The sequence below is a fragment of the Bos indicus genome, chromosome 1 (assembly GCF_029378745.1).
Source record: "Bos indicus isolate NIAB-ARS_2022 breed Sahiwal x Tharparkar chromosome 1, NIAB-ARS_B.indTharparkar_mat_pri_1.0, whole genome shotgun sequence".
In the NCBI taxonomy this organism is placed as follows: Eukaryota; Metazoa; Chordata; class Mammalia; order Artiodactyla; family Bovidae; genus Bos; species Bos indicus.
The window spans coordinates 46,628,970-46,652,101 of record NC_091760.1 but is presented as its reverse complement, the minus strand read 5'-3'; the positions used below and the strand labels follow the sequence as shown (position 1 = coordinate 46,652,101).

Genomic DNA, 23,132 nt, shown 5'->3' with positions numbered 1-23,132 from the left:
GTAATTTTGGTCTCAGACAGGAAAAGAGGTATTATAAGCTTCAAATAAGAAAATTGGAGAGCTGTTTAGGGTATAGGTTTGGATAGATGTTTTCTGTGTGGAACTTGCTATCTAGAATAGGAGACTTAGACTTTCTTCAGACTTTGCTTAACTTTGACATGATACTGTTTGTCTTATTTTCATTTTACTTGGCTAAGATGTCATTATTTCAGAAAGATGAAAGGAAGAAAAACTTATGTTTGGTTCTTAATTTTAACTTAAAATTTAACTACCAAGTAAACCAAAATTACTTATTCATTCCCAGCAATGGCTTCTTTTTTTTTTTTTTTTTTTACTTTTTAAAAGTTTTGTCTACTTATTTTTAAGTAATTTTAAAATTTTATATTGGCATATAGTTGATTTACAACGTTGTAATAGTTTCAGATGTACAGAAAAGCACATTCTGGGATCTAAAGGTAGTGATCTAAGTATGTTGCCCTTTAATGAAGACAGTTTAGCCTTTTAATTTCTGGATAAAGTTGAGAAGAAAAACAGAAAATATGTGATCCCAATCAGTCTTATTAAATAATGAAGGAACAAGTCAAGAGTTTTAGAAATGTCAAGCTAGCAGTATGTGGGATACACACATATCTTTTAAAATAAATAAACCATATTTTAGTTTAGGTTTTATCTCCATATGTGGTTCATATCTGTTTTCCTGGGAGAATATTTCCAGATCTTTATAAGCCTTGGTCAGTAGGCAAGAAAGAACCTAGTGGGAGATACGTGCAAAACTTTTGAGGAGGTAAACCATCTTTATCTTGTCTTCATTGATTAACACCAGAGATTATTAGAGAAATACTAGGACAGTGTACAATATTCTGTTAAAAAAAGTTAACTCCTGGTTCTTGGGATTTCCCTAAATGGTGTAATTATATTTACCCGTGTTTTTCTTAAGTTTATATATGTTTGGAGTTTAAAAAAATTACATATTCCAGATATTGTGATGGTATGACTTTTTGGACACCCTGGTATTCCTGTAACCTTAAGACTTATTTAAGCCAGCAATGGTATAGTTGAGTGATACTTTATTCACTTACAATATTGCTTAGTAAAAGAAAAGGGTAAATTTAGAAAATTTGTATATTATTTTAAGAAGGTAATTGAAAAATTAAAAAAAATTTATGTAGCTTAAACTGATTTAGAAAGTAATACTTTGAATGATACCATCTGGGATAAGAATAGATTTATAGAAACCCTATTAAATGCCACAGCACAATTTTAGCAAAATGTTCATCTAAATTGTAGCAAAATAAAAACTAAATTAGTATTGTTATTTTTTTACTTGTTATTTATAGCTTTAATGCCAGATGCAATTATGTTATCTATCAACAAGGGTTCCATTTCTTTAAAAATTTGCTCTTAACATCAAGGATATCTTAATAGCTCCTATCAGATTTTCAGTTTTCTCCCATTTTTTATTTCAGTCTTATATTTACCTTGCTACTTATCTGTGGGGTGGAACTCACAATTTGTAATTGAAACAGTTAAGGACCAGAATGTGTATAGAGACACATTCAATAAATGATATTATTTCTCAGGCCAGTATACTTTCTGCTTCATTTCACTGTTACAAAATTTGGTTCTTTGGTTTAGCATATTATGTTTTGAAATGTGCTTTCAACATGGCTTTCCTGGTGGCTCGAACGGTAAAGAATCTGCCTGCAATGTAGGAGACCTACGTTCAATCCCTGGGTCGGGACAATCACCTGGAGAAGGGAATGACTACCCACTCCAGTATTCTTGCCTGGAGAATTCCATGGACCGAGGAGCCTGGCAGGCTACTGTCCATAGGGTTACAAAGAGTCGGACACAACTGAGTGACTTAAAACTTTCACTTTCATAATATTAGTAAGTAAAATTGAATCTGTTTTACTTACTGATACTGTTTGCATACTTGAGAAAAAAATTGGATGGACTGTGTGAAATGGCAACTTTCAGTCCTTCCTGCTGTGTTGAGATAGTATAAGAGATGAAGTATACACTTTTACATATTTCTTGTTAACATTCAGAATCTTTTGTACTGCTGGCTAGCCCTAGAATTTCCATGGTAGTGCTAATTTATAAATTGTATACCAAAAGGCATTTTAGATATTATGAACTTAGTTATCACTTTATACATTTGTATTCTGTAAGGTTGTCACACAAAACTCTGTTTCTTCAAGGTACCCAAATTACATTAAGTTGTAAATAATTAAAGAAAGATGTTTGGGCTATGGTGTGTGTTATGAAGAGCTAGGAGTACTATAGATATTGCTAACTATTTAATTATATGCTTTTCTAAGAAGATGTTTTCATTAAGATCGCAGAGCAGAGCATGATAAATTATGACAATTAAATGCTAATTGAAAAGATAATTTATAAGTTTGGGGAAGACTTCAATAATAGGCAGATTAAAGTGAGCTTCCATTTATTATAAATTGACTGTGTGCCAGGACTTGTGCTAATTGCTTTACATCTTTTATTTCATTTAATCTTAATCATTTTTAAGGTAGATATTACTATTCTCCACATCTTAGAGATGAGGAGATCAGTGATAATAGGCATAAATTATGGTAAGTACCCAACCTAAGGTTATATAATTACTAGTTGAAGTTGAAACACTTCAACCTGTGTTTCACTCCAAAGTCCTTGCTCTTAACTAACTCTGTGCCCATACTGCTTTTCATTTTTCTGACCTTTAATTTTTTTTCATAAGTAAAGTAGGGACTGGACTTTATTACATATTTTACATGATATTGAATTCATTAACCTTTAAATATTCTTATTTTTAATTTTTTTCTTGTGGCATTTGTTCACAGTAGTAGAATGCTTTCCTTTTTTTTAAATGGCCAAAGTGTTTTATTTATTTATTTTTTTTAATTTAAATTTATTTAATTCGAGGCTAATTACTTTACAGTATTGTATTGGTTTTGCCATACATCAACATGAATCCACCATGGGTGCACACGTGTTTCCCATCCTGAACCCCCTCCCTCCCCATACCATCCCTCTGGGTCATCCCAGTGCACCAGCCCCGAGCATCCTGTATCATGCATCGAACCTGGACTGGTGATTCATTTCATATATGATATTATACATGTTTCAATGCCATTCTCCCAAATCATCCCACCCTCTCCCTCTCCCACAGAGTCCAAAAGACTGTTCTATACATCTGTGTCTCTTTTGCTGTCTCACATACAGGGTTATCGTTACCATCTTTCTAAATTCCATATATATGCGTTAGTATACTGTACTGGTGTTTTTCTTTCTGGCTTACTTGCCATGGTAGACATACTAAGTTAGCTCCTTGAGCCTTCTGGTGGCTTCAGAGCCCTTTAGGGATTTTGTACTTTAGAGCTGTGGCTTCTATTGTAGATTCGTGTATAATCTTTTCAAATGGGTTTTGGGGGAATTTTCAAATTTTTCTCTTCTTGGAAAGAGTTTTAAACTATTTGTTTAGCTTAAAAATTCTCATTTACCTTCTAAGGTTCTTTTTTCATAGCTCTGGTTTTTCTTTCTTCAACAATCTAGCAGCAAAACAAACCGTAATAGAATAGAATGATCATTTGTTATTCAAAAGAGAATTCTAATCTTTATAATTATTCTTTTCCTTGCTGATATTTGTACATTTTTTTGTTTGCTTATTTTTGCTGATTATTCTCTTCAGTACTTTGTAGAGAACTACCCTTCTATGGACTTTTTCTCTCCTATTTGGAGCTTTCTTTAGGGACTCAACATTTAAAAACGTACTTAAACTTACTATAGTCAGGCATTTAAACAAGTGAATTATAGCTGATTTTTTTCTTGGGAGGATATTTCTTCTTCTATCCTCCACATTTTAAATACTACAGTTCTTGAATTATTTTGTTATGAACTACATTTTAGAATTCAGTAATGATAGGGGAACATGAAGAGTATATCATCAATTCTTAAAATGAGCTATCAACTAGTGTATCAAATTCTCTCATCTCTTAAAAGTAAGTAAAATTTAAGGGGACGACAGAGAATGAGATGGTTGGATGGCATCACTGACTTGATAGACATGAGTTTGAGTAAGCTCCAGGAGTTGCCTGGCATTCTGCATTCCGTGGGGTCACAAAGAGTTGGACACGACTGAGCGACTGAACTGATTGATTTGAAGAAAAATAGTTCTTACTTGAATAAAATTCTCTCTTCTAATAATCCTACATTCTCCCTAAAGATTGAGAACTGCAGTTGAGTTTTCTTTATTCATTTACCTGCAATTCCTAGTGTGAGGTCAGAAGAAATATTGAGACTCCTTACTGGTCTTTTGTTGTCTTCATTCCTACTTCAAATGCAGGATTTTAAGGAGGGTTCTGTCAGGCATCAAATATACAAAGTAGACAGTAATAAATAGGAATCTTAGAGGCTTAAATCATGAGAGGAGAAAGACAAATATCTTTGTTCTTCACTCTCCACAATTCGTGATTGTACTAAATGGCTTACTTTATTTCCTTTCTTCCTTCACTTAAACTTTTGAGTTCAGAGAGTTGTATTTACCATAGCCTTGTTGAAGATCATATACTGCTTAATCAACCCAGTACTTTTTTGTGGAGGTTGTTCTGGAAATGGATATATTTAAGGATTCCTAAAGTATCTACCGGAGAAGGCAATGGCACCCCACTCCAGTACTCTTGCCTGGAAAATCCCATGGACGGAGGAGCCTGGTAGGCTGCAGTCCATGGGGTCGCTGAGGGTCAGACACGACTGAGCGACTTCACTTTCACTTTCATGCATTGGAGAAGGAAATGGCAGCCCACTCCAGTGTTCTTGCCTGGAGAATCTCAGGGACTGGGGAGCCTCATGGGCTGCCGTCTCTGGGGTCACACAGAGTCAGACACGACTGAAGCGACTTAGCAGCAGCAGCAGCAAAGTATCTACAGATAAACTCAGTTATCTGGATGCTGTGGCAAGTTAGTATTGAAAATGCAGTGTAATGGAATAAAATTTAAAAAACCCAAAAGCCTAGGTTCTTCTAGGAGCTAGAGTTGCTTATACTTGGGCAACCATTTACCTTTTATGAGCTTTGAGTTCTTCATGTTTAAAATAAAGGGGAGACTGAATTATTTTACACTTCTCCTAGGATCTGAAATTCTGCATTGTCTGGAACATAGTGAAAAGAACACAGTGCTTCTATTCTGTAGTGAAAATTGAAGGGTACCTCTCTTGCCTGGAAAATCCCACGGACGGAGGAGCCTGGTAGGCTATAGTCCATGGGGTCGCTAAGAGTCGGACACGACTGAGTGATTTCCCTTTCACTTTTCACTTTCATGCATTGGAGAAGGAAATGGCAACCCACTCCAGTGTTCTTGCCTGGAGAATCCCATGGATGGAGGAGCCTGGTAGGCTGCAGTCCATGGGGTCGCTAAGAGTCGGACACGACTGAGCGACTTCCCTTCCCTTCCTTCTGAGTGGTATAGCAAATGTAGCAGAGTACAGGGAAGCTCACATTGTTTACTTAAACAAAAGTACTTTGGTCCTTTCTAGGTGTTATCTGTTATTTCTCACAAAATGTCAGTGAAGTGCTGCAAGTGACAGTCAGGGGGAACATCTCATAAACAGGAGATAGGAAAACTTAAAGAAAATGCTAACACAAATTTTAAAAATCACAATAATTTGATCTAGGCCTGTTAGTTCAGGGTCAGGTATTTGCTTTAAAGACGTCATTGTGGTATGGCAACGAGTATCAGTTGTTCATAATAACAGCTGGCTAAACGGAAGGTTAGGCCATCCTCTTCTGTTTAAGAAGATACCAGGCTTGCATTACTAGTTTTTATATGAATCCCACCAATTTAAAAACTATGCTTTAGTTTTCTAAACATTAATTTTGTTGACCCTTTTTCCTGATGCTATTATGTAAAACATATTTATTACCATCAATATATGTGCTGTTTTTCTTAAGGAATCTGTCATTACTATAGATGCAGTCTGAATGATGTCTTTCTTGTTGGATTTAGCATTTATCATTTGCCAATTATGAATATGTTGTTATTTACCAAAGACCGTTCTGTTGAAAGAGAATAAAGATTTTTTTGAATTGGTTTGTAGTCTCTGTATTTTTAATAACTACTGGAAAGGAAAAACCTTTTTTTTTTTTTTTTTGAGAAAAATTGGTTAAAATTTTAAGCAGTTCCAATAGCATCCACTAGTATACTTAAAGCCATATAGTGGCAGGCCAATCTATGCCAGTTTATAAGATGTAAGTACTTCCAGAAACAAAAAAAGAGTGTTCATCCAAAATACTGAGTATTTATGGGTTGATTTCCAGGATGGTATAATTCTTTTTTTTTTTTTTTTGGTTTTAATTTTATTTTATTTTTAAACTTTACATAATTGTATTAGTTTTGCCAAACATCAAAATGAATCCACCACAGGTATACATGTGTTCCCCATCCTGAACCCTCCTCCCTCCTCCCAGGATGGTATAATTCTAATAGATTACTTATGCTAAGTTGAAAATGTTTGAAACTTCAACTTCCTAGAATTTTTTTTACTGCAAATTTCAGTATAGTACAGTGTTTGTTATTTTATATGACAGGATACCCAGAGTTATATTGACGAATGTCCTGGGAACGAAGTTAGGAAGAAAATACATAAAGACCTCATCTGTAACTGAGGCCAATTTGGGTGATACAGACAACTTGCAATCAGAGCAGCTTTCTTCATCATCTGATGGCAGCCTAGAATCTTGTCAAAATCTAAATCCTCACAAGAACTTCTTTTTATCTGAAAGGTATGTTTAGTGATAACTCTACTCAAAATAAAATAAATTGTGCACTTATTCTCATGAGCCTTCTTCTGTTCTCCCCTGAGAAATGTGTTACTGCTAAATAACTAGTGTTAACTTTTCTCCCCTGGTGACTGGAGTTGCTATGGGAACCAGCAGCCCATAGTTAAGAGTCAGTTTCAGAAAGTACTGATCATTCTACTTGTGTTTGGGAAAATGGATGTAGGCTTGTAATGAAAATTTAGTTACCTACTGCATCTTTTCTGGTGTAATTGAAATTCATTCCCCTGACATATGTCTGTTCCTCATCTTTCTTTGTCCTATCCACCCATCTGTTTCTCCATCGATCCATCCATCCCTTCTTTTCTTTTTTACTGTTTTTATACTCAGATTCTAGAACACTGCCTAGTCACTAAGCATCTGCTGAATGAGTGATTGTATGCATTCCTCACCAAAAAAATGATATGAGGTAGCTGAATTGGTACATAGCTTAACTGTATTAATAAGAAATATGGAAATCAGCAGTGCCAGGTAGCACTGGTGGTAAAGAACCCACCTGCCAGTGCAGGAGATGCCTGAGACAAGGGTTCAGTCTCTGGGTTGGGAAGATCCTTTGGAGGAGGGCATGGCAATCACTCCAGTATTCTTGCCTAGAGAATCCGATGGACAGAGGAGCCTGGTGGGCTAGAGTGCATACAGTCACAAAGAGCTGGGCATGACTGAACGACTTTGTAGCAAAGTACTAGGAGAGGCTCATATGGTGGTTGTAAATTAAAAAAAAAAAATTGTGGTTAAAAAGCTTGGGGATGTCAGTTAGTACATAATACTAGATCTTTTAACTTTCATTTACCGTGAAACTCTATTTTATTTTCCGCTTTCTAACACTACAATAAATAGTTGTGATCTGAGTGAATAATTGTTGATCCAATCTTAATTGCCTTTCTACCCCTAATCATCCAAAGGTAACTTCTGGTTTGTATTTCTCTTTTAAGGCTAATTACATTAAAGAGTATTCATAGTTACCTTTTAAAGTATCTATAATAAATTTCTTACTTTATAACATTCTGTTTTTATAAATTCTGTTTATTTCTTATTAACATAAATTTTATGAATTTTTCTTCTTTTGGAGAATATTTTCTGTTTCACTTAGATTCTACTTAGCGAATTCTCAGTGACAATGTTAACTTTATCCTTTTTCTGAATTTGCTGAAAATAAAAAAGAGTGTTTCAGTGGCATTATCCAGTTACTAATAAATTTAATATATGATCAGAGGTAGTAGAAATGTATTTTATCATTTTGCACTAGAAGTGTTTATATCTTCATCCTATACTAGACAGTGAGCTCCTTAAGGAGAGATACTGGTAGCTTACAGTGAATGATACCAGATTCATGAATTCATGATCTCTGAAGAAGATTTAGTTTTGGGATCAGAGACCAGGCTTGATCACTTAGAGCTTTTGTGTGGCAGAAGATTTATTACAGTGAAAAAGGACAGAGAAAGCTTCTGATGTAGACATCGGAAGGGGGACAGAGAGTGCCCCATCACTAGTCTTAGCAAGGGAGCTGTATACTTTTTGAGCTGGTTATTAACAGTAAATCAAAAAAATGTCTCAGGGTTGTAAAGGTCTTACCAGACCCACTCCCACAAGATAACAAGATTAGTCATAAGGTTTTGTTAAGGAGAAACATGTTCTTAAGCAAGGTACATTTTTGTTGTATTATCATTAGTATAGAACTTAAGGAAGATCATACCCTGGAGTAGGATGAGTTGTTTTGTTGTGTAATCATCAGCTCTGGGTTTAAAGCTAGTCTTAAAGATTGTTGCCATAACAACTCAGAGTTTAAGGAAAAATGCCTTATGTGACTAAGACCAAATCCCTTACATAGTACTATGTGGTAACATACAATGGAACTGACATTAGATTCAAGGGATTCGATCTGATAGAGTGTCTGAAATTTGGAAAATTCAGCAGTGGCCACGGGACAGGAAAAGGTCAGTTTTCATTCCAATCCCAAAGAAAGGCAATGCCAAAGAATGCTCAAACTACCACAAAATTGCACTCATCTCACACACTGGTAAAGTAATGCTCAAAATTCTCCAAGCCAGGCTTCAGCAGTACGTGAACCGTGAACTTCCATATGTTCAAGCTGGTTTTAGAAAAGGCAGAGGAACCAGAGATCAAATTGCCAACATCCGCTGGATCATAGAAAAAGCAAGAGAATTCCAGAAAAACATCTATTTCTGCTTTATTGACTATGCCAAAGCCTTTGACTGTGTGGAAAATTCTGAAAGAGATGGGAATATCAGACCACTTGACCTGTCTCTTGAGAAACCTATATGCAGATCAGGAAGCAACAGTTAGAACTGGACATGGAACAACAAACTGGTTCCAAATAGAAAAAGGAGTACGTCAAGGCTGTATATTGTCACCCTGCTTATTTAACTTATATGCAGAGTACATCCTGAGAAACACTGGACTGGAAGAAGCACAAGCTGGAATCAAGATTGCCAGGAGAAATATCAATAACCTCAGATATGCAGATGACACCACCCTTATGGAAGAAAGTGAAGAGGAACTAAAAAGCCTCTTGATGAAAGTGAAAGAGGAGAGTGAAAAAGTTGGCTTAAAGCTCAACATTCAGAAAACAAAGATCATGGCATCTGGTCCCATCACTTCATGGGAAATAGATGGGGAAACAGTGGAAACAGTGTCAGACTTTATTTTTTGGGGCTCCAAAATCACTGCAGATGGTGACTGCAGCTATGAAATGAAAAGATGCTTACTCCTTGGAAGGAAAGTTATGACCAACCTAGATAGCATATTCAAAAGCAGAGACATTACTTTGCCAACAAAGGTCTGTCTAGTCAAGGCTATGGTTTTTCCAGTAGTCATGTATGGATGTGAGAGTTGGACTGTGAAGAAGGCTGAGCGCTGAAGAATTGATGCTTTTGAACTGTGGTGTTAGAGAAGACTCTTGAGAGTCCCTTGGACTGCAAGGAGATCCAACCAGGTCATTCTAAAGGAGATCAGTCCTGGGTGTTCATTGGAAGGACTGATGTTGAAGCTGAAACTCCAATACTTTGGCCACTTCATGCGAAGAGTTGACTCATTGGAAAAGACCCTGATGCTGGGAGGGATTGGGGGCAGAAGGAGAAGGGGACGACAGAGGATGAGATGGCTGGATGGCATCACCAACTCAATGGACATGAGTTTGAATGAACTCCGGGAGTTGGTGATGGACAGGGAGGCCTTGCATGCTGTGATTCATGGGGTCGCAAAGAGTCAGACACGACTGAGTGACTGAACTGACTTACTGACTGACTGACTCTCTGAAGAACTATGAATGGAGGTTCATAACATTGTATAGAAGATGGTGATCAAAACCATCCCCAAGAAAAAGACATGCGAAAAGGCAAAATGGCCTTATAAATAGTTGAGAAAAGAAGAGAAGTGAAAGGCAAAGGAGAAAAGGAAAGATATACCCATCTGAATGCAGAGTTCCAAAGAATAGCAAGGAGAGATAAGAAAACCTTCTTAAGTGATCAATGCAAAGAAATAGAGGAAAACAATAGAATGGGAAAGACTAGAGATCTCTTCAAGAAAATCTGAGATACCAAGGGAACATTTCATGCAAAGATGGGTACAATAATGGACAGAAAATGTATGGACCTAACAGAAGCAGAAGGTATTAAGAAGAGGTGGCAAGAATATACAGAAGAACTATACAAAAAAAGATCTAAATGACCCAGACAATCACGATGGTGTGATCACTCACCTAGAGCCAGACATTCTGGAGTGCAAACTCAAGTGGGCCTTAGAAAGCATCACTGCGAACAAATTAGTGGAGGTGATGGAATTCCAGTTGAGCTATTTCAAGTTCTAAAAGATGATGCTGTGAAAAATGCTGCACTCAGTATGCCAGCAAATTTGGAAAACTCAGCAGTGGCCACAGGACTGGAAAAGGTCAGTTTTCATTCCAAACCCAAAGAAAGGCAATGCCAAGGAATGCTTAAACTACCACACAATTGCACTCATCTCACATGCTAGTAAAGAAATGCTCAAAATTTTCCAGGCCAGGCTTCAATAATACATGAACTGTAAACTTCCAGATGTTCAAGCTGGTTTTAGAAAAGGCAGAGGAACCAGAGATGAAATTTTCAACATCCGCTGGATCATCAAAAAAGCAAGAGAGTTCCAGAAAAACATCTACTTTTGCTTTATTGGCTATGCCAAAGCGTTTGATTATGTGGATCACAACGGTGGAAAATTCAAGAGATGGGAATACCAGACCACCTTACCTGCCTCCTGAGAAATCTGTATGCAGGTCAAGAATTGACATTTAGAACTGGACGTGGGACAATGGACTGGTTCCAAATTGGGAAAGGAGTATATCAAGGCTGTATTTTGTTACTCTGCTTATTTAATCTATATACAGAGTACATCATTCAAAATGCTGGGCTGGATGAAGCACAAGCTGGAATTAAGATTGCCAGGAGAAATATCAATATCTCAGATATGCAAATGATACCATCTTTATGGCAGAAAGCAAAAAGGAGCTCAAGAGCCTCTTATTGGAAGTGAAAGAGGAGAGTGAAAAGTCTGACTTAAAACTCAGCATCCAGAACACTAAGATCATGGCATCCAGTCCTATCACTTCATGGCAAATAGTTGGTGAAACAGTGGAAACACTGAGAGACTAGACTTTATTTTCTTGGGCTCCAAAATCACTGCAGAAGGTGATTGCAGCCATTAAAAGATGCTTGCTCCTTGGGAGAAAAGCTATGACCAACCTAGACAGCATATTAAAAAGCAGAGACATTGCTTTGCTGACACAGTTCGTCTAGTCAAAGCTATGGTTTTTCCAGTAGTCATGTATGGATGTGAGTTGGACCATAAAGAGAGCTGAGCACCAAAGAATTGACGCTTTTGAGCTGTGGTGTTGGAGGAGACTCTTAAGAGTCCCGTGGACTGCAAGATCAGTCCAGTCAGTCCTGAAGGAAATCAGTCCTAAATGTTCATTGGATGGACTGTTGCAGAAGGTGCAGCTCCAATACTTTGGCCACCTGATGCAAAGAACTGACTCATTAGAAAAGACCCTGATGCTGGGAAGGATTGAAGGTGGGAGAAGGTGACAACAGAGGATGAGGTGGCTGGATGGCTTGCTTGCTGCACGCAGGCTTTCTCTAGTTATGGCAAGTGGGAGCTACTCTCCAGTTATGGCACATGGCTTCTCATTGCGGTGGCTTCTTGTTGTGGAGCATAGGCTCTAGGGTGCACAGGCTTCAGTAGTTGTAGCATGTGGGCTAAGTAGTTGTGCGTCAAGGGCTGTGGAGCACAGGCTCAGTAGTTGTGATGCACAGACTTAGTTGTCCAAGGCCTGTGGGATCCTCCTGGATCAGGGATCAAACCTGCGTCTCCTGCATTGGCAGAGAGATTCTTTTTTTTTTTAACTTATCATTATTATTTTATTATTATTATTTTTTTACTTTACAATATTGTATTGGTTTTGCCATACATCAACATGCATCTGCCACGGGTGTACAGACAGATTCTTTACCTCTGAACAATGGCCCTGGGTTTTGTATTTCTTACATGAGTTTTCTCTTAAGTCTTGTGTGTATTGAGGTATTTCATTTGTTTCTTACTAATTTGTAAGAACTCTTATGAAAGGTATTATCTCTGTGTTATACGTGTTGGAAAAAAATTTTTCAAGTTTGTTTTTGTAATTTTACTTTGTGTATAGTAACTTCTATGGCACTGAGACTTAAAAGTTTTATTTTGTAAAATCTGTCAGTTTTTGACTCCTGGTTCTGGTTTGCTCTTGGGAAGACCTCCTCAACCCGAAGTATAAAAATAGGTTAGTCAGCTGCTGTTTTAGTTTATGATTTTTTAAAATGAGGTATTAGACCCAGAACAACTGGTTGGAGATAACTTTCCTTATTGAAGTGTTGATTCCTTTTTGACTTTCTGGGGTGTTCTACAAATGTCTATGGGTACTTAGGCTGCTTCCACCATTAGGTGATTGTGAATAATTAAACTGTTATGAACATCAGTGTACGTGTATCTGTGTTTCTATATACTTTCAGTTCTTTTGGGTGTATTTCTGAAAGTGGAATTTCTGGATCCTATAATTCTATCATTAATTTTTTGGAGAACCACCATATTGTTTTCTATAAATGTAAAACTACATCATTTTACATTGCCACAGTGGTACACAAGGGTCCTGGTTTTTTTCACATCCTTTATAACACTTGATATTTTCTGTGTTTACATGATAATCATTCCAATGGATGTGAACCGATATCTCATTGTGGTTTTAATGTGGTTTTAGGGTTATTGAACATCTTTTTCATGTGTTTATTGGCCATTCATGTATCTTCTTTGGAGAAATGTGTATTCAAGTCCTTTGCCCATTGATGAATCAGGTTGTTTATCTGTGAGTTTAGAAGTTCTCTCTATTCTGAATATTAAAATATATTAATATTGTCATAAAGTATAATTTGCAGATAGATCTCCCATTTTGTGGGTTGCCTTTTTACTCTATTGTTCCTGCTATTTGGTGTACAGAAGTGTTAGTTTTTTTTAATTGAAAAAAATTTGGGGGGTAATGCCACATGGCATGCAGGATCTTAGTTCCTTGACCAGGGATTGAACTCGTTCTTGTCCACTGCAGTGGATTCATGGAGTCTCAACCACTGGACCATCAGGGAAGCCCCCAGAAGTTTTAATTTTGATGAAGTCCAGTTTATCTATGTTTCTATTTGATGTCATATCCAAGAAAATACTCTCATATCCCATGTCCTGAACATTTTCCCTTATGCTAAGAGTTTTATAGTTTCAGTTTATGCTTTTAGGCCTTCAATCCATTTTGAGCTAACTTTTGTATAAGACTATTAGGTGAGGGTCTTTCTTCATTCTTTTGCGTGTGGATATTCAGTTTTTCCAGCATCATTTGTTGAAAAAGCTGTGCTTTCCCCATTGAAAGGACTTAGCAGCCATTTGAAAATCATTTGACCATATATGTGTGGCTTTATTTCTGGGTGCTATTCTATTCCATTGATCTCCATATTTGTCTTTATGATAGTACCATATATGTTGATTATTATAGCTTTGTAGTAAGTTTTGATATCAGGGAGTTTGATCCCTCCAAATATGTTGAAGATTGTTTTGACTCTTGTTGCGTATACATTTTCAGTTCAGTTCTGTCACTCAGTCGTGTCCAACTCTTTGCGACCCCATGAATCACAGCACGCCAGGCCTCCCTGTCCATTACCAACTCCCGGAGTCCACCCAAACCCATGTCCATTGTGTCGGTGATGCCATCCAGCCATCTCATCCTCTGTCTTCCCCTTGTCCTCCTGCCCTCAATCTTTCCCAGCATCAGGGTCTTTTCAAATGAGTCAGCTCTCCGCATGAGGTAGCCAAAGTATTGGAGTTTCAGCTTCAGCATCAGTCCTTCCAATGAACACCCAGGATTGATCTCCTTTAGGATGGACTGGTTGGATCTCCTTGCAGTCCAGGGAACTCTCAAGAGTCTTCTCCAACACCACAGTTGCACAAATGTGCAACTTTTTAATGTGCTGTCTAGGTTGGTCATAAGTTTCCTTCCAAGGAGCAAGTGTCTTTTAATTTCATGGCTGCAGTCACCATCTGCAATGATTTTGGAGCCCAGAAAAATAAAGTCAGCTACTGTTTTCACTGTTTCCCCATCTATTTGCCATGAAGTGATGGGACCAGATGCCATGATCTTTGTTTTCTGAATGTTGAGCTTTAAGCCAACTTTTTCACTCTCCTCTTTCACTTTCATCAAGAGGCTCTTTAGTTCTTCACTTTCTACCATAAGGGTGGTATCATCTGCATATCTGAGGTTATTGATATTTCTCTCGGGAATCTTGATTTCAGTTTGTGCTTCCTTCAGCCCAGCATTTCTCATGATGTACTCTGCATAGAAGTTAAATAAGCAGGGTGACAATATATAGCCTTGACGTACTCCTTTTCTTATTTGGAACCAGTCTGTTGTTCTATGTCCAGTTCTAACTGTTGTTTCCTGACCTGTATACAGGTTTCTCAAGAGGCAGGTCAGGTGGTCTGGTATTCCCGTCTCTTTCAGAATTTTTCATAGTTGATTGTGATCCACACAGTCAAAGGCTTTGGTATAGTCAATAAAGCAGAATAGATGTCTTTCTGGAACTCTCTTGCTTTTTTGATGATCCAGTGAATGTTGGTAATTTGTTCTCTGGTTCCTATACATTTTAGGATAAGTTTTTTTTTATTTCTTTGAAAAATGTCACTGTGTTTTTGATAAGATCGCATTGGATCTGTAGATTGCTTTAGGTAGTATTGACATGTTAAGTCTTCTAGTCCATGAACATGAGTTGTATTTCCATTCATTAATATCTTCTTTAATTTCTTTTAGCCATGTTTTATAATTTTCATTTTACAAGTCTTGTCTCCTTGGTTAAGTGCTTAGTTTTTTCTCTTCTTGAAGCTATTGTAAATAGAATTATTTCCTTAATTTCTTCTTTTGTTTATTACCTCTAATCATTTTTTATGTTTATGTATGTGTATGTGTGTAATCTTTAGAGTTTCTTACTTGCAAGATCATATCATCTGTAAACAGAGTATTTCTTTCCAGTTTCAATGCTTTTATGTTTATTTTTCTTGTATAATTGCTCTGGCTAGAACTTCTAGTACTGTGTTGACTAGAAGTGGTAAAAGTGGTCATCCTTGTCTTACTCCTTTTTCTAGAAGAAGAGCTGTCCATCGTTCATCATTGAGTTTGATGTTTACTGTGTGTTTTTCATATATGATCTTTGCTATGATGATGTAGGTAGTTTCTTTTCTTAGATTGTTGAATTTCATTTTTTAGTCATCAGGAAAGGGTACTGAATTTTGTGAAGTACTTTTTCTGTATTAATTGACATGACCATGTAGTTTTCCTCTTTCATTTTGTTAATGTGGTGTATTATTTTGATAGATTCTTGTACGTTGAACCATCCTTGCATCCCAGGAACCATGTTTGAATTTATACCAGCTTAATTTCATAAATGTGCTCCTTTATAGCTCTGTCCTCACATACTTTAAGTCATTGATGTCATAAAATTATATCTTTATGTGTTGTTTGTTCAAAAGCATAGTCTAATAATTTAAAGAATGTATCAGTTTCTTAAATCATGTATCAAACAAACAGGCATATTATAAACCAGAATTACAGTAATAGTAGATTTTATAATTATCTATGGATTTACTTTTACCAGTTATTTTTAGTTTTTCTTACAGGGCTGGTTTTACTTATAGTGGTAATGATTTTCCTCAGCTGTTGTTTACCTTAGTTATTGTTGTTCAGTCACCAAGTCATGTCCAACTCTTTGTGACCCCATTGACTGTGGCATATCAGGCTATTATATTGATAGATTCTTGTATGTTGAACCATCCTTTCATCCCAGGAACCATGTGGTTAGGATATATAACAATATGAACCATTTGGGGTATATTAATGAGAATTTTTCCTGTGTCCTCCACTATCTCCCAGAGTTTGTTCAAATTCCTGTCCCTTAAGTAGGTGATGCTGTCTAACCATCTCATTCTCTACTGCTTCATTTTCATTTTGCCTTCAGTCTTTCTCCTCATTTAGGATCTTTTCCGAAAGAGTTGACTCTTCACATCCGGTGGCCAAAGTACTGGAACTTCAGCATCAGTCCTTCCAATGAGTATTTGGGGTTGATTTCTTTTAGGATTGACTGATTTGACCTCCTTGCAGTCCAAGGGACTCTCCAAGAGTCTTCACCAGCACCACAGTTCAAAAGCATCAATTCTTTGGCACTCAGCCTTCTTTGACTTCCCTGGTGGCTCAGACGATAAAGCGTCTGTCTACAGTGCGGGAGACCCAGGTTCGATCCCTGGGTCGGGAAGATCCTCTGGAAAAGGAAATGGCAATCCACTCCAGTACTATTGCCTGGAAAATCCCATGGACAGAGGAGCCTAGTAGGCTACAGTCCATGGGGTTGCAAAGAGTCGGACACGACTGAGCGACTTCACTTTCACTTTCAGCCTTCTTTATGGTCCAGCTTTCACATCCATACACGACTGTTGGAAAAACTGTAACTTTGACTATGTGGACCTTTGTCGGCAAAGTGATGTCTCTGCTTTTTAACGTGCTATCTAGATTTGTTTATCTTAGAATGTCTTGATTTTGTTCTCATTTTTGAAGGATAGTATAGTCAGATATAGAATTCCTTGTTGATAGATTTTTTCCTTTGAATATACCAATTCAGTGTTTTTTGGCCAGCATGGTTTTTGATAAGAAATCTTCTCATAATCTTATTGAGGATCTCTTATGTGTGATGAGTCACTTTTTTCTTTGTGCTTTCAAGAAAGAGTTCTCTCTTTGCCTTTGTCTTTGGACAATTTAATTATAACTTTTCTTGATATAGGTCTCATTCAGTTTACTCTACGCGTAGTTCCTTGGGTTTCTTTGATGTTTATATTCATGTCTTTCATCAAATTTGGACTTCTTTGGTGATTATTTATTTAAATAATATCTTTGCCCTTTTCTGTCTCTTCTCCTGAGATACCAGCAATGTGTATATTAGTCCCTTTCTTGGTGTCCCATAGGTCCCTTAGGTTCTGTTTACCTTTCTTAAGTTTTTCTTCTTTCTGTTCCTCAGATTTGGTCCTTTTTATGGTCATATTTTCAGGTTCACTCACTGTTTCTTCTGCCTGCTCAAATCAGCTTTTGAATCTCTAATAAAATTTTCATTTCAGTTATTGTACATTTTTAGCTCCAGAATTTCCTTTTGGTTCATTTGTCTTTTATTGATATTTTCATCTTGTCACACAAATCATTTTCTTGATTTTGTTAAAGATTTTCTTTCTGTCTGTCTGTCTCTTTCTTTCCTTTTTCACCATGCTGTGCAGCATGTGGGAATCTTAGTTTCCTTACCAGGGGTTGAACCTGTGTTCCCTGCATTGGAAGTGCAACTCTTAACTGTTGAACTGCCAGGCAGGTCCCTGAGGATCTTGAAGATGGTCGTTTTAATGTCTTTACTTATTGAGTTTGCCATCTGCTATTTTTTTTTTTCAAGGACGGGTTCTGTTGATTAGTTTTTGTTTTTTCTTTTGAATTGGCCATTCTTTCCTGTTTCTTTGAATGTCATGTGATTTTTTTATTTTTGTTTTTGAAAACTTGACATTTGGATATTATAAGATGCGAAGTTTGAAGATCAGGTTCTTCTCCTTCCCCAGCATTTGCTGGATTTTTTCCCTTTGTTTGCTTAGTTTTTAAAATTGTTGCAATATGTCCCCATTCCAGGTATCAGTCTAATATGTAAATAAAAGGTCTTTTCAGGTCTTTTCTGAGCCTATGTCTTTCCATGGTCATGTTTGTGACTTTCTAAATTTCCTTGTACATGTTATTACTTTTTAATATCTTAGTCCTTAAATATTTATTTCCCATAAGGAGGAAATAGGAAAAATGAAGCGAAGAAATAGAACAAAATAGGTGCTAGCTCTTTTAATCTCCTGCATGTTGTTTTAGCTGAATGGAGAGACTGTTGCAACATGGTGATGGTTGTTACAGCAATGGCTGCCTGTCTCTATGTCTCCTTATCCATAATCAGAGACAGCAGTCAGTGATCAGAATACAGATTCCCAATATTTGAAAGACAAGGCCCTTATTGCTCATCTTGGTGATTGTAAGCCTGTGCAAACTGTTCTAAGAACTTGGACTTGGCTGCTTGTCTCAGAGCTGGGTATAGGTAACTGCTACCATCCAAATTGCCTTAATTGACCAAAGTTACTGTTGAACCTTTTGACTAGAAGTTACAAGCCTTCAGTAGACTCCAGAACTCCAAATTTCATCGGATTCTGCCAGCGCTGTTGTCTAGGTGAGAACATGGTTGGTGTCTCCTCAGTTCAGTTCAGTTCAGTTCAGTCGCTCAGTCGTGTCCGACTCTTTGCGACCCCATGAATCACAGCACGCCAGGCCTCCCTGTCCATCACCAGCTCCCGGAGATCACTCAGACTCACATCCATCGAGTCAGTGATGCCATCCAGCCATCTCATCCTCTGTTGTCGCCTTCTCCTCCTGCCCCCAATCCCTCCCAGCATCGGAGTCTTTTCCAATGAGTCAACTCTTCGCATGAGGTGGCCAAAAGTACTGGAGTTTCAGCTTTAGCATCATTCCTTCCAAAGAAATCCCAGGACTGATCTCCTTCAGAATGGACTGGTTGGATCTCCTTGCAGTCCAAGGGACTCTCAAGGGTCTTCAACACCACAGTTCAAAAGCATCAATTCTTCAGCGCTCAGCTTTCTTCACAGTTCCTTTCACATCCATATATGACTACTGGAAAAACCATAGCCTTGACTAGACGGACCTTTGTTGGCAAAGTAATATCTCTGCTTTTCAATATGCTATCTAGGTTGGTCATAGCTTTTCTTCCAAGGAGTAAGCGTCTTTTAATTTCATGGCTGCACTCACCATCTGCAGTCAATTTGGAGCCCCCTAAAATAAAGTCTGACACTGTTTCCACTGTTTCCCCATCTATTTCCCATGAAGTGATGGGACCAGATGCCATGATCTTCGTTTTCTGAATGTTGAGCTTTAAGCCAACTTTTTCACTCTCCTCTTTCACTTTCATCAAGAGGCTCTTTAGTTCCTCTTCACTTTCTGCCATAAGGGTGGTGTCATCTGCATATGTGAGGTTATTGATATTTCTCCTGGCAATCTTGATTTCAGCTTGTGCTTCTTCCAGTCCAGTGTTTCTCATGATGTACTCTGCATAGAAGTTACCTACTCTGCAATTTTCCTGAGGTCACTTAGTGTATATTTCATATCTTATTGTACAAGGGCCCTTGATTTATTCCTGCTGATTATTTTAGTACTTTTATAAATGTAAAAATTTCTAAGGGAATGGGGAAGGATTGGAAGTTTGAGATTAGCAGATGCAAACTATTGCATATAGGATGGATAAAGAACAGTATCCTGCTGTATAGCCAGGAAACTATATTCAGTATCCTGTGATAAACCATAATGGAAAAGAGTATGAAAAAGAATGTATACACAACATGTATAACTGAATCACTTTGCTTTACACTAGAAATTAACACATTGTAAATCAACTATACTTCAATAAAATTTAGAATTCTATGTTGTTAAATACTTTTGAAAATGTAGTAATTGATATATATATTGTACTATAAAGGAAGACTGTAGGTTAATAATTTGATAGTTTTTTATTTAAAAATTTTTTATTTTCAGAATTTTTACCCAGTTAAATAATACCATAATGAGTTGTTTTGTTAGTAATTATCATGGGTGAGAAGATTGTTGGTAAAGATTTAATTAATTTTATGGCTACTCTAATTAGTACGAAATTGCTTTCTCAGTTGTTTTTCATTTTGTCTTTTTTAACTGAATTAATTTAATTGATATGTTACTTACAGAATATTGTATTAATTTTAGATGTACAACATAATGATCTCATATACGTATATATTGCAAAATGATTAACACCATAAGTTTAGTTAACACCTATCACCACGTAGTTATATTTTTTTTCTTGTGATTAGAACTTGTAAGATCTACTATCTTAGCAACTTTCAAATATACAGTACACTCTTGTTATTAGTTATTACCTATAGTCATCATGCTGTACCTTGCATCCCCAAGACTTTTTTTTTAAATAACTGGAAACTTGTACCTTATTACCACCTGCAGTCATTTCATGCTCCTGGCTATAGTAACCACCAACCTGTTGCCTGTGTCTATGCATGTGTTGGTTTGTTTTTAAATTTAGATTCCCCATGTAAGTGAAGTCATATGCTATTTGTCTTTGTTTCATTTCACATAGCATAATGCCCTCAAGGCTCATTAATGTTGTCACAGATAGCAGGATTTCTTTCTTTTTCTTTTATGACTGAAAAATATCCCACTGTGTGTGTGTGTCACATTTTCTTTATCCATTCATCTATTGATGTGCACTTATGTTGTTTCCATGTCTTCATTATTGCAAATAATGCTTCAGTGAACGTGGGGGTATATGTATCTTTTTGAGGTAGTGATTTTGTTTCCTAAGCATAAACACCCAGAAGTAGAATTGCTAGACTGTATATTATATTTTTGATTTTTTGAGGTATATTCATACTGTTTTCCATAGTGACTGCACTAATTTACATTTCCACAGCACTCCATATCTTTTCCAACACTTGTTTCTCTCTTTTGGTAATAGCCATTCTCAGATTTGTGAAGTTATACTTCATTGCGGTTTTTACATACCTTTCCTTGATGATCAGTGCATGTGGAGCTCCTTTTCATGTACCTGTTGGTTGCTTGTAGTCTTTGGAGAAACTTCTGTTCAGTTTCTCTGCCCATTTTTTAATGAAATTGTTCTGTTTTTTTGGTTGAGTTGTATGGATTCTTTATATATCATGTGTTTTGAATATTAACTTCCTTATGAGATAGATGACTTAAAACTATTTCTCCTGCTCCATAAGTTGCCTTTTAATTTTGTTGATAGTTTTCTTTACTGTACAGCTTTGTGGTTCCACTTATTTTCTTTTGTTGTTTTTGTTTTGGTGTTTAATCCAAAAAATCACTGCCAAAACCAGCTTACGCTCATGTTTTTTCCTAGAAATTTTATGTTTTCAGGTTATATATGTAAATCTTTAATCTATTTTGTGTTGATTTTTGTATATGGTATAAGATATTGGTCCAGTTTCATTCTTTTGTATGTGGCTGTCAGGTTTTTCCTGCATCAGTTATTAAAGAGACTATCCTTTTCCCATGGTGTATTCTTGGCTCCTTTGTCATACATGAGTTGACCACACATGCCTGGATTTATTTCTGGCTCTCTATTCTGTTTCAGTCATTTATGTGTCTATTTTTCCATATTGTTTTGATTACTATGGCTTTGTAATTTAGCTTGAAATCATGAAGGGATTGAAATCAGTCCCTCTGGTTTTGTTTTTCCTTCTCAACATTGCTTTGGCTATTTGGGGTCTTTAGTGGTTGCATGCAAACTTTAAGATTGTTCTCTTTCTGTGAATAAGGCCATTGATATGTCCATAAAGATTGCTTTGAATCTGCAGGTTGCTTTACATAGGGTGAACATTTTAGCAATGTAACTTTTCCCCATCTATGAGTACAGAATATCATTCCATTTATTTGTGTTTTCTTCAGTTTCTTTCATCAGTGTCTTACAGTTTTCAGTGTACAGCTCTTTTTCCTTCTAGATTATATCTAAGTATAATTTTATTTTTTTTGCTGTAGTTTTAAATGGGATTTTCCCTCAATTTCTCTTTCAGATAGTTCATTATTTGTGTGTACAAATGCAACTGATTGTAGTATGGTGATTTTGTATCCTGAAACTTTAGTGAATTCATTTATTAGTTCTTAGAGTTGTTTTTTTTTTTTTTTTGGTTGGATTTTTTAAGGTTTTCTTTCTATAAAATCATATCATCTGCAAATGATGACAATTTTATGTCTTCCTTTCTGATATCGATTCATTTTATTTATTTATTTTTCATATTTAATTTTTTATAGCCACTATTACCAGTACTGTGTTGAATAAGAATGATCAGAATGGGTACCCTTCTTCATTTTAGAGGAGAAGCTTTTAATCTTTCAGTGTTTCATATGATGTTAGGTGTCATTTGTGATACTGGCCTTTATTGTGTTGAAGTACGTTCCTTCTATACCCAGGTTTTTTTTAATTTATTTTTTAATTGAAGGATAATTGCTTTACAGAATTGTGTTGGTTTTTGCCAAACATTGACACGAACCAGCCATATATACCCAGGTTTTTGAGTTTTATAGTGAAAGGATGTTGAATTTTGTTAAATGCTTTTTCTGTACCTTTTGAGGGATCAAATGATTTTTATCTTTCATTTTACCTATGTGCTTTATCACATTGATTCGTGTATGCTGTACCATTCTTGCATCTCTGAATAAGTCCCATTTGATCATGGTGTATGATTCTTTTAATGTGTTGTGGAGTTTGGTTTCCTAATAATTTGATGAGAGTTTTTGCATCCCTATGCATCAGGGGTATTTGATTTATATTTTTCTTTTACCGTCCTGTCCTTATCTAGCTTTGGTATTAGTGATGGCCTTCTAAACTGAGTTTAGAAGTGTTCTTCCCTCGTAAACTTTTTGAAAGAGTTTGTAAAAGATTGGCATTAATTCTTATTTGATAGACTTGCCAGTGAAACCATTTGGTCCTGAACTTTTCTGTATTGGAAGGTTTTTGATTACTAATTCAGTCTCCATATTTGTTATTGATCTGTTCAGATTTTCTTTTTCTTCATAATATATTTTCGTAGGTTGTATGTTTCTAATTATTTGTCCCTTTCTTCTAGGTTA

The 23,132-nt window shown here is 36.4% G+C and overlaps 1 protein-coding gene across 9 annotated transcripts in view; it reads left to right on the top strand.

Annotated features, from left to right (window-relative positions):
• SENP7 (SUMO specific peptidase 7) overlaps positions 1-23,132 on the top strand; it is a 170,808-nt gene that overhangs the window by 83,067 nt on the left and 64,609 nt on the right. For 5 of the 9 annotated variants that reach the window (XM_070791208.1, XM_070791064.1, XM_070791113.1 and 2 more), the window contains one exon: positions 6,581-6,775. The exons of the other annotated variants lie outside the window; for them this stretch is intronic. In XM_070791208.1, the coding sequence (XP_070647309.1) occupies positions 6,581-6,775 (195 nt within the window). The remainder of the gene's footprint in view (positions 1-6,580; positions 6,776-23,132) is intronic. 9 annotated transcript variants of the gene reach the window in all.